Source organism: Callospermophilus lateralis, chromosome 10, assembly GCF_048772815.1.
Source record: "Callospermophilus lateralis isolate mCalLat2 chromosome 10, mCalLat2.hap1, whole genome shotgun sequence".
NCBI lineage: Eukaryota > Metazoa > Chordata > Mammalia > Rodentia > Sciuridae > Callospermophilus > Callospermophilus lateralis.
Genome location: NC_135314.1, coordinates 41737427 through 41750088, shown reverse-complemented (window position 1 = coordinate 41750088; position 12662 = coordinate 41737427). Strand labels below are relative to the sequence as shown.

General features: G+C 36.5%; 1 protein-coding gene across 5 annotated transcripts in view; it reads left to right on the top strand.

Moving 5' to 3' along the window:
- LOC143388512 (uncharacterized) overlaps window positions 1–12248 on the top strand; it is a 61974-nt gene extending 49726 nt beyond the window's left edge. For 3 of the 5 annotated variants that reach the window (XM_077110416.1, XM_077110413.1, XM_077110412.1), the window contains 7 exons: window positions 703–734; window positions 1223–1327; window positions 3480–3627; window positions 5344–5375; window positions 6009–6113; window positions 8227–8331; window positions 12109–12248. In XM_077110416.1, the coding sequence (XP_076966531.1) occupies window positions 703–734; window positions 1223–1327; window positions 3480–3627; window positions 5344–5375; window positions 6009–6113; window positions 8227–8301 (497 nt within the window). In that variant the 3' untranslated portion in view covers window positions 8302–8331; window positions 12109–12248. Of the gene's footprint in view, window positions 1–702; window positions 735–1222; window positions 1328–3479; window positions 3696–5343; window positions 5376–6008; window positions 6114–8226; window positions 8332–12108 lie in introns of those variants that run through there. The other 2 variants (XM_077110414.1, XM_077110415.1) reach the window with 2 other exon arrangements.
- Window positions 12249–12662: the final 414 nt, after the last annotated feature.

The following is a 12662-nucleotide window of genomic DNA, read 5'->3' as shown; positions in this document are numbered from 1 at the left end:
AGAAACAAACCATGTCAAAAATAATTCTTTTCCCAGTTGCCATGTTTGGTGGCTTTATATCCCCTTACTCCTTGATACTCAAAAATATTTATCATATCACCTTTACTGTTTAAGAAAGTATCTTACACAAGGAATGCTTTATTTTAATACAGCTTGGTGGGTATGGTTTTCATTACACTTTGGTGGGGGCAGGGTACCTGGGATTAAACCCAGGGGCACTCAACCCCTGAACCACATCCCCAGCTCTATTTTGTATCTTATGTAGAGGCAGGGTCGCATTGAGTTTCTAAACACCTAACTAAATTGCTGAGGCTGACTTTGAACACAAGATCCTCCTGTCTCTGCCTCTTGAGCCCCTTGGATTACAGACATGGAATTACCAGGCCGGGCTTCCGTTACATTTTAATAACTTGATTGAAGTATAATTTACATACCATGAAATGCAGTCATTTGAATGATCAATTCAGGTATTTCAAAATGTATTTTTAAGGTTTCCTTAAGATTAAAGAGTTAGTAGCTGTGTCTTATATAAATTTTATTTTTAAGTGACTATTAATATCATATTTCTAGAGAAGTAATTCTACTTAAAATGAAATCGGTTTTCACACATTTCACTTGCTCCTCTTTTATATTATTTTTCTTTTTGTCATAGAAAAGGTTTCTCTGATGAATTTTTAACAGTTCCTTCCTTTTCATTTTCAGAGAAGGATTGCTTCCCTTCTGGAACACCAGCAGTAAGTTGATGATTTATTTCTTATAGTTCTTGCTCTAATTAAGGTTAACAAAAGAGATCTGCTTTTTTTTAAAAAAAAATTTTCTAAAATAAGAGGTAGGGCTGGGGTTGTGGCTCAGTGGTAGTGTGCTTGCCTGGCATGCAGGAGGAACTGGGTTTGATTCTCAGCACCACATACAAATAAATAAAATAAAGGTTCATCAACAACTTAAAAAATTGTTTAAAAAAATAAAATAAGAGGTAAAGAAATATTTAATGTTTCTAAATATAGTACTCAAGAATATTTATCATATATGTTTATTTACTTTTCCATATTTCAGAAAAACATCTTTATTTTTTAATTGAATATATTGTAACCAGTGAGGTTTAATCATTTAAAAATTAGCTATGGAAAAAATAACTTCTTAAAGTTTGTTTAATAAAAGGAGACCTGGTCACATTTTAATCTTTGACTTTGCCTGGCTTGTCTTCCTTTGCTCCTGAACACAGCTGAACACCAAGGGCCCGGAAACATCAGCAATAGTAATGGAGGAAGATGATGGTAATGGAGAGGTGCATCCTTTCACTGCCCCAGGACATGGTCATACAAGACCAGTGAGTGACTAATGACCTGGTGTGCACATCTGTGCATGTGTGTTTGAAAAACAGCTGTTTGCATTTGACTTTCAGAGATAGTTTCAAAAAGCCTTCAAGTTTAAAATATTTTACCACGAGAAGATTAATTTAAGATTAAATAAAGTTTTTACCTAAAGAGTACTCATCAAAAACCACTTTTTTGAAAAATAAAAATCGATGGCTTCTTTAAAAGTTAGAATACTTAACTCACTGGGTTTTTTCTTTCCATGTTTTGCCCCCTTTTCCAGAGAGATCATCTATAGCTCAGTTTCTTCTCTGTTTCATAATGTGGGTAACTCTTCTACTATATCTTTCGTCTTCCCCAGATTATGTACTTTATTTCTCCTTTTGACATTTCTCTCAAAGTCTTGATGGCATTCTAAAGACAGATGAGAGTGAAATTCCTCCCCAGCTGAGGAGAATTTCAACAGTAATGAGCTCAGATTCAGCCAGGGTGAGAAGTACTAAGGGGGCTGGACTGTGATGTGGTGGCTCCAAGGACTGCCATTGGATTCCCATCTCATGACAGATGGCTATGTTTTCTTTATTCCTTACAAGTGGCTCTTTGAAGTGAAAGGAAGGGTAGGCATTATATTTGTGTAAAATGTTTTGAGACTGGATTAATGATAGATTATTGTAGTGGAAACTACCACAGTGAAACATAAAGATAAAAATGAAAACAACTTTTAAATGCAATAGCATCAGTGAGCTGTGAGACAGTTTCAAGGGTTTTCATGATGTGTAATGAAGTTCTTACAGAAAAAACAACCCAGAAATCTATCTCCCAAAAGCTAATAACAGCTTCCTCAAATAAAGTAAAGTGGTCAAAAGTACCTGTGCCTACCAGAATAAATAAATGTCCTTATAAAAGTATCTTTAAAAAATAAAACCATTTAACTAAAAATAATAGCAGTGGGGGCAGGAGATATGCATATAAAATGACAATAAGAGCTTCCAGGCCAAGAACAACAACCCTAAGATTTTTGTCCTGTGACATGGTGTGTCACGTGATGGTCTAGTGTGGTCATTGAGAGATGCAAACATTCAATAATAAGAGGGAATCTTACCTAATCACTAAGTAGCTTAAGGCCCTGGTTTTAATCCCAAACACCAAACACCAAAAAAAAAAAAAAAAAAGAAAAGAAAAAAAAAACAACATTTTTAAAATCCCTTTATGTATATATCCCAAATCACAAATGAATATGTTAATTTCACCTATATACCTTTTGAACCAGAAATGTAATTTTTAGCAAGTGTGTCCAAGGGAACCATAGAACAGAATAGATTATGGGTTGTGTCCCATTATTTAGATACCAAAAAATCAAGTCAACTATCATTAGTAGTAAATTAATTAAAAATATGGCATGACCATTCAATGTACTAGATTATTTTAAATAAAGTTAGGGGGAGAAAAAAACTGTAATGTATTGCTGGGTTCAGTGAACCATGACTGTAATCCCAGAAGTTAGTAAGGCTGATTTAGGAGGTTTGCAAGTTCAAAGCCAGACTCAGCAACTAAGCGAGGATCTAAGCAATTTAGTGAGACCCAAAAAATAGAAAGGCTGAGGGTATGGCTGAGTGGTTGAGTGCCCCCTGAGATCAATCCCTGGTACTCCTCCTCCTTCCTGTCAAAAAAGATCTGAAACAGTAAAAACTGTATAAAGTGGGTTCTTGGTTTCAAACCCTACATTTGTATTCCCTGAAGTGCGGAAGTTGGAATGGGCCTGCCACCCTGCGTTCTCTGTCTAAACCCTAGAGCAGAACCAGACATAAAGCAAGCATCCTTCTTTCTGTTTGCTGTCCCCTGACTTATGCTCTTGGCTTAAGCCTTTTCAATTAGGAGCTACTCTGGTGGGTGATGAACAGGAGGATATACAGGTTTGACACTTCTGTCACTCTCCCCAAACAAACCCAGCACTCCATTCCCATTCCTCTGTTTGGATCTTTCCTGTTGATTTGCAAAATAAATATGGAAAAGTAGAGTTTTAGAAAATGAGACCATTTAGAATTTAGTCAAGTCTAAAATTATGTGTATGGGTTTGTTTTATGTATGTTGATATTTGTGTCTGAAAATTGATAGTATTATAGAGCAATTCAAACCACAACTCATGTCTGAATTTCTCTTTGTTAGGGCATGCCAGAGCAGCGGGCTCAGTTGCCACAAACCTTCAGGGTCCTCAAAGGAAAGCCAACGGAGCATCCTCTAGCTGTGCGGGGTGTCAACAAGTACTATAATGCCAACACCTTGAAACAGAAAAATCTTAGATTGACGACTCCTGGTGAGACCTCAGACAGTGGTAAAAGACTGAATCCCATGGAAACTTGTGAAGCACTGGTAGATAAAAAGGTCATTTCTGGAAAAATAAAAGGCTAAACTGTATTGTTCCTACTTTCTCCTACATAGATACTCTTTATGTCAACTGTCTGGATGGCTCTTGAACATCATCTGGAGACTGAGGATTTCATTGATCTCATAATTTTGTTAGAAATGGAATTGGATCTGTCACATTTTTTTCCATATTTCTTAAACATTATAATTCAACATGATAGTGGGATTCACACTTATTCCATGGTGTTACATTTACTTGGGTTTTTTCCTCCTCATGGCTTTAAATGATTTTCAGTTGAGAAGGAAAAAGTGTGGATTTCTAGACATGTTTATGCTAGAGATATGTTTATTGTTAGTGGCCTAGAAGGAATTTTTGCTTTATAAATGCATAGACCTTGAAATAAAAAGTATTTTCTCTTCAAAAATTACATGCAGATACATAAAAATAAACATCTTACCTGAAAGGATTTATTCCTCAGAATTAGAATCTAAGTGGGTAAGAGTTGAAGTATACTGGATTTTTAAAAACCATTTGTGTGAGGCAGCATCAGAATGAAGTCCACGTGGTGCAGTTGGTTGAGCGATGCCTGGAATGTCTTTGGAGATTTAGTTAGACTCTCCTTCTATCGCTGGTTCTCCTGCTTTCTCTTCTTTGCACTGTACATTAAAAGATGTAAAATCATTTCTTCCATTTCTCTCTGTGTAGATTTTGCCCATTACAACCACAAGATCTATAATTTTTATTTAGTATGTTTTCCGTCTCTAAAGTCATATGTATAGTTTTTAAAAATAATCTAAGTATGCAAAAATCACATGTGGTTGGATTATTGTATTTAATATTTTACATCATCACAGAGATAAAGGATATGTTCAAAAAAGAAGTAGACTTTATTGCAAGTAATACTGATCTTGACTTTTTCTATAAAAAACTTACCTTGTATCCTTAGAAAAAGGTCATACTTTTACCTAGAACTTCTGTGTCAACTAGTAAGTTGCATTTGAAACAGAAACAAACCATGTCAAAAGTAATTCTTTTCCCAGTTGCCATGTTTGGTGGCCTTATATCCTCTTGCTCCTTGGTACTCAAGAATATTTATCATATCACCTTTACTGTTTAAGAAAGTATCTTAAACAAGGAATGTTTTATTTTAATTAAGCTTGGTGGTTATGGTTTTCATTACACTTTGGTGGTGGGGGCAGGGTATCCGGGATTGAACCTAGGTGCCAGCTCTATTTTATATCTTATTTAGAGGCAAGGTTGCATTGAGATTCTAAGCACCTAACTAATTTGCTGAATATGGCTTTGAACACAAGATCCTCCTGTCTCTGCCTCTTTTGGATTGTAGGCATGGAATTACCAAGCCAGGACTCCATTACATTTCAATAACTTGATTGAAGAATGATTTAAATACCATGAAATCCAACATTTTAATGATCAATACAGGTTTTACAAAATGTATTTTTAAGGTTTCCTTAAGATTATAGAGTTAGTAGCTGAGTCTTATTAAATTATTATTTTTATTACTATTACTGTCATATTTCTAGAGAAGTAATTCTACTTAAAATGAAATCATTTTTAAGACATTTCTTTTATATTATTTTTCTTTTTGTCATAGAATAGTTTTCTGTTGTAAATTGTTAACATACATTTCTCTTTCATTTTCAGAGAAGGATTGCTTCCCTTCTGGAACACCTGCAGTAAGTTGATGATGTATTTCTTATAGGTCTTGTTCTAATTAAGGTTACAAAAACAAATGTGGTTTTTTTTAATTTCTAAAATAAGAGATAGGGCTGGGGTTGTGGCTCAGTGGTAGTGGGCTTGCCTGGCATGTGTGAGGCACTGGGTTCGATTCTCAGTACCACATACAAATAAATAAAATAAAGGTTCATCAACAACATTAAAAAAATGTTTAAAAAAATAAAATAAGAGGTAAAGAAATCTTTAATGTTTCCAAATAGCACTCAAGAATATTTATCAGGGCTGGGGATGTGGCTCAAGCGGTAGTGCGCTGGCCTGGCAGGTGTGCGGCCTGGGTTCGATCCTCAGCACCACATACAAACAAAGATGTTGTGTCCACCGAAAACTAAAATAAATAAATAAATAAATATTAAAATAAAAAAAGAATATTTATCATATGTTTATTTACTTTTCCATATTTCAGAAAATCATCTTTATTTTTTAATTGAATATATTGTAACCAGTGAGGTTTAATCATTTAAAAATTAGCTATGGAAAAAATAACTTCTTAAAGTTTGTTTTATAAAAGGAGACCTGGTCACATTTTAATGTTTGACTTTGTCTGGCTTGTCTTCCTTTGCTCCTGAACACAGCTAAACACCAAGGGGCCAGAAACATCAGCAATAGTAATGGAGGAAGATGATGGTGATGGTGAGGTGCTGCCTTTCACTGCCCCACGACATGGCCATACAAGACCAGTGAGTGACTAATGACCTGGTGTGCACATCTGTGCATGTGTGTTTGAAAAACAGCTGTTTGCATTTGACTTTCAGAGATAATTTCAAAAAGCCTTCAAGTTTAAAATATTTTACTATGAGAAAATTAATTGAAGATTAAATTAAAGTTTTTACCTAAAGAGTACTCATCAAAAACCACTTTTTTGAAAAATAAAAATCGATGGCTTCTTTAAAAGTTAGAATACTTAACTCACTGGGTTTTTTCTTTCCATGTTTTGCCCCCTTTTCCAGAGAGCTCATCTATTGCTCTGTTTTTTCTCTGTTTCATAATGTGGGTAACTCTTCTACCTAAAACTTAGATCTTTCCTCTTCCCCAGATTATGTACTTTATTTCTCCTTTTGACATTTCTCTCAAAGCCTTGATGGCATTCTCAAGACAGTTGAGAGTGAAATTCCTCCCCAGCTGAGGAGAATTTCAACAGTAATGAGCTCAGATGGAGCCAGGGAGAGAACTACTAAGGGGACTTGCCCTGGACTGTGATGTGGTGGCTACAAAGAGTGCCATTGGATTCCCATCTCATGACAGATGGCTGTGTTTTCTTTATTCCTTACACCTGGCTCTTTGAATTGAAAGGGGAGGGGGTAGCTATTATATTTGTGTAAAATATTTCGAGACTGGATTGATGATAGATTATTTTAGTGGAAACTACCCCAGTGAAACATAAAGATAGAAATGAAAACAACTTTTAAATGCAATCGCATCAGTGAGCTGTCAGACAGTTTCAAGGGTTTTCATGATGTGTAATGAAGTTCTGAAAGAAAATGTCAACCCAGAATTCTATCTCCCCAAAGCTAATAAAGGCTTCCTCAAATACAGTAAAGTCAAAAGCACCTCTGCCTTCCTGAATAAATAAATGTCTGTCTGTCATAAAAGTATCTTTAAAAGGTAAAACCATTTATATAAAAATAATAACAGTGGAGACAGGAGATACGTATATAAGATGACAATAAGAGCATCGGGGCCAGGAACAACAACCCTAAGATTCTTGTCCTGTGTGACATGGGGTGTCACATAATGGTCTAGCATGATCATTGAAAGATGCGAACATTCAATAATAAGAGGGAGTCTTACCTAATCACTAAGCAGCTTAAGGCCCTGGGTTTAATCCCAAACACCAAACACCAAAATATAAATAAATAAATAAATAATAAATAAAAAAATTTTAGAAACCCTTTATGTATATATCCCAAATCACAAATGAATCTGTTACTTACACTTATATACCTTTTGACCCAGAAATGTAAGTTTTAGTATGTGTGTCCTAGGGGAACGCTAGAACAGCATAGATTATTGGTTGTGTCCCATTATTTAGACAACAAAATGTAGAAAAAAATTAACTCAAATATCGTTAGTAGTAAATTGGTTAAAAATAGGGCATGACCATTTAATGTACTACTAGATTATTTTAAATAGATTTAGGGAAAAAGACTGTAATATTTTGCTGGGATCAGTGTGGCATGACTGTATCCCAGAAGCTTGTGAGGCTGATTTAGGAGGTTTGCAAGTCCAAAGCCAGACTCGGCAACTAAGCGAGGAACTCAGCAATTTAGTGAGACCCTGTCTCAAAAAATAAAAAGGCTGAGGTTATGGCTGAGTGGTTGAGTGCCCCTGAATTCAATCCCTGGTACTCCTCCTCCTCCCCACGAAAAAAGATCTGAAACAGTAAACACTGTATGAAGTGGTTTCTTGGTTTCAAAACCCTACATTTGTATTCCCTGAAGTGCTGAAGTTGGAATGGGCCTGCCGCTCTGTGTTCTCTGACTAAAGCCTAGAGCAGAACCAGACATAAGCAAGCATCCTTCTTCCTGTTTGCTGTCCCCTGACTTTTGCTCTTGGCTTAAGCCTTTTCAATTAGGAGCTACTCTGGTGGGAGATGAACAAGAGGAAATACAGGTTTGACACTTCTGTCCCTCTCCCCAAACAAACCCAGCACTCCATTTTCATTCCTCTGTTTGGATCTTTCCTGTTGATTTGCAAAATAAATATGGAAAAGTAGAGTTTTAGAAAATGAGACCATTTAGAATTTAGTCAAATCTAAAATTATGGCTTGTCTTCCTTTGCTCCTGAACACAGCTGAAAACCAAGGGGCCGGAAACATTAGCAATAATAATGGAGGAATATGATGATGATGGAGAGGTGCAGCCTTAAACTGCCCCACGACATGGCCATACAAGACCAGTGAGTGACTAATGACCTGGTGTGAACATCTGTGCATGTGTGTTCGAAAAACACCTGTTTGTGTTTGACTTTCAGAGATAATTTCAAAAAGCCTCCAAGTTTAAAATATTTTACAATGAGAAAATTAAGATTACATTAAAACTTTTACCTAAAGAGTACTCATCAAAAACCACTTTTTTGAAAAATAAAAATATATGGCTTCTTTAAAAGTTAGAATACTTAACTCACTGGGTTTTTTCTTTCCATGTTTTGCCCTCTTTTCCAGAGAGCTCATATATTGCTCTGTTTTTTCTCTGTTTCATAATGTGGGTTACTCTTCTACCTAAAACTTAGATCTTTCCTCTTCCCCAGATTATGTATAATTTCTCATTTTGACATTTCTCTCAAAGCCTTGATGGCATTCTCAAGACAGTTGAGAGTGAAATTCCTCCCCAGCTGAGGAGAATTTCAACAGTAATGAGCTCAGATGGAGCCAGGGAGAGAAGTACTAAGGGGGCTGGACTGTGATGTGGTGGCTCCGAGGACTGCCATTGGATTCCCATCTCATGACAGATGGCTGTGTTTTCTATATTCCTTATAACGGTCTCTTTGAAGTGAAAGGGAGGGTAGGTATTGTATTTGTATTTGTGTAAAATGTTTTGAGACTGAATTAATGATAGATTACTGTATTGGAAACTACCCCAGTGAAACATAAAGATAGAAATGAAAACAACTTTTAAATGCAATAGCATCAGTGAGCTGTGAGACAGTTTCAAGGGTTTTCATGATGTGTAATGAAGTTCTTATAGAAAAAACAACCCAGAAATGTATCTCCCAAAAGCTAAAAAACTGCTTCCTTAAATACAGTAAAGTCAAAAGTACCTCTACGTACTGAATAAATAAATGTCTGTCTGTCATAAAAGTATCTTTAAAAGATAAAACCATTTAAATAAAAATCATCACAGTGGAGGCAGGAGCTATGCATACATAAAATGACAATAAGGAGCATTGGGGTCAAGAACAACAACCCTAAGGTTCTTGTCCTGTGTCACATGGTGTGTCTCATGATGGTTGAGCATGATCACTTAAAGATACAAACATTCAATAAGAAGAGGGAGTCTTACCTAATGACTAAGGAAAGAAAGAATAAAAAAGTGAAAAATGAGAAATGGAACAACAGGAACAGTCCTGCTTTGCTAGTGGGATGCTCCACTCCAGAAGGGGTTTTTTTTCAGTTTTCCACAAAATGAAACATGACCTTACCGCATAACCCAGCAATGTGTTTCTAGGTATTTACCCCCATGCATTGAAAGCTGTCCTCACAAAAACCTGTGCAAAATTTTTATAGCATCTTTATTCATATTTGCTAAATCTGGAACAAGATGTGTTTAAAAAGTGAATGTGAGGACTGTGTGTAGCTCAGTGGTAGAACACATGCCTAGCTTGCTGAGGCCCTGGGTTCCATCCCCAGCACCACAAAATAAACAAAGGAAATCCAATGTATGTGCTACATCCATACAATAGAATAGTATTCATGGATAAAAACTGAGAAACCATAACACCAAAAGGCATGTAAGAATTTTATCTTATCTATTTATTTATGATAGGGAAATAACATGGATAATTGACTATATGCCTATGGCGTGGGCATATTATTCTCTGAAAGATCTTTAAGAGCATAGTGCTTAGTGGTGCCCTTCCATCTAAAGGGGCTAGATGCTCTCCAATTGCAAGTGTAGCGTGTGGGCTAGAAGTGTTCATCCATGCTAGGGCACTTGCCTAGCATGTAAGTTTAGGACATCTTAAGTATGAGGAGTTTTAAAAAATCATTTAATTGCAGGAATTCAGGTAGTAGTAAGTTTTTAGAGCAGTGAATTTATTCACTATGATGTTATAATGGTAGATACACAGGACAATATTCATTTTTCAAATCCCATAGAATTATATAGTCCAATACTTTGTATTGAGTGAACTTTGAGTGAACTCTACTGTCAACTGTCAGCTTTGGATTAATAGAAGTACTTCCATATTTGTTCATTTGTGGTAGCATGCTTGCCTGGCATGCATGAGTCCCCAATGTTCAAGCCCCAGCACTGCTAAAAAACAACAAAAGTGTATTAGTATATAGATATGTATCCACAGCAGGTATCACTGTAGTAAGTATACTGCACTGTAATGCAAGATATCAATAAGAAAAAGAGGGGCCCACATGGGAACATTTCAGGACCCACATTTTAAGACCCAGGATGCATTTGGAAAAAGCATTTGCAAGGCTAACTAGTTGTCTTTTCAGTCTTGAAGAAGGTCAGCGAGATCCCTTAAAGTGTTCTTCCTGTGTCAAGGCAACTCAGCGAGGGTCTCTATTGTCTGCTCCCTTTTAAACCTAAAATTTATACTAAAAAATCCATTAATTAGAAATAATTTCACTTCTAGAAATTTAAAGGTAATAATCAAAAGTTAAAGAATACAAAGATTTTCTAAAGGGGATTGGTTAAACTATGAAAACACCCATATTAATTCACTATTCAATTTAGCCATTAGAATCATTTTATGGTCAGTTCGTAGGAATGATGTAGATGGCATATAACTTTTGAAGAATGAGAGTTTCAGTAGATCCAAATCATTTTGAAATGTGACTTTTAAAAAGCTTTTGAAGTTTTAACAGGATTGTCCACATTGATAGAAGGATTGTCATCATTTTTCTTTATACTTTTATGCACCCCAGGTTGATTTTGTTTTCTTTAAGCAAATATATTGCATTTATACTTAACCCAGAAAAGATGAAGCTGCCAGGCCTGGGGGCACACACCTGCAATCTCATCTTCTGGAGAGGCTCAGGCAGGAGAACCTCAAATTGGCGCCTGCCTGGGCAACTTAGAGATACCCTGTCTCCAAATAAAATAAAAAGAGGGCTGGTGTATAGCTCAGTGGTAGAGCACTTATTTGCCTAGCATATTCCTGGGTTCAATTCCTGCACCACCCACTACAAAGAAAGGGCAGGGTGGGGGTGGAAGAAAGGAGTGAGGGAGGAAAGGTGGGAAGTTGAAGAAGGAGGAGGAGGAGGAGGAGAAAGAAGAGGCAGAGGATGAAGAGAAGAAACAATAAAGGAAGGGAAGGAGGGGAGGATACAAAATTCAAGCAGGAAGGGATAATGATAACCTCATTTTACTCACTGTAGTATTTATAGTGATTGTCTTTGCAGAATTCAGAGGGACTGCAGATGTGGTTCAGTGGTAGAGTGCTTTCCCAGCATGCACAAGGCCCTTGGTTTGGTTCCAACACTACACAAACACACACACACACACTCAAAATACTTTCATAAACTTGATAAATTACATTATCACTTGTTGAGTTACCTTAAAAATGTCATAAATGCTGTACTCAATGGTTGCACACCTGTGATCCCAGTGACTTGGGAGGCTAAAGATGGAGGATCACGAGTTTAAGGCCAGCTCAAGAATTTGGTGAGACCCTATCTCAAAAATTGAAAAGAAGGGTTAGGGATGTAGCTCACAGGTAAAGCCACCCTGGGTTCAATCAAATAACTTGTCCATTTGATGCTGGTGTGAGTGTATTAATGGGAAGTTTAACTGTTGATTTTTAGAATTTAGAACAATTAAAAACAACTGTTTTCCAAACAGCTTATAAAAGTTATGGTTGGGACTAAGAGAGGTTTGGGCAGGTATTAAAATATGGGTTGTTTAAGTCAACTGTATTCATAAGTAGTCTTCAGGCCTTAGTTGAAAAAACATGTTTTGCTTCTAAATTTATGCACTTTTTCTTTCCTCTCTTTGGCAGCGCCCACTCCCGAACATGGCGAAACAGCTCACAAGTTAACTCGGCACATCTTGGCAGCCAAGAATGGCATCGTACTCTTTTAATTTTCTGGAAAGGAAAATGTTAAAAATTTTAATAATTAAAGTGTTCATTGTTTTAAAGGACTGGTATCATTAAATTTGCCATTTTAGCCCTGTTAAGTGGACAACTCAGAGGCATTAATTACACTCACAATATTGTACAACCTTCTGTTTAAAGAACAGTTTTGTCCCTCCAAACAGAAGCTCTGCCACCATGTAAGTAAGAACTCCCATTCCTCCACCTCCACCCCCTGGCTGCCACCATTCTTTTTTTTTCTTTTATTTGTTCTAATGAGTTATACATGGCAGTAGAAGGCACTTTGACACATCATACACAAATGGAGTATAGCTTCTCATTTTTCTGGTTGTACGTGATGTAGAGTCACATGAGTCATGTGGTCACACATGCACCTAGGGTAATAATGTCTACTCTTCTTCCCACCCCATACCTGGCTCCCCTCCTTTCCCTCCTCTCTGCCTAATCCTAAGTAACTT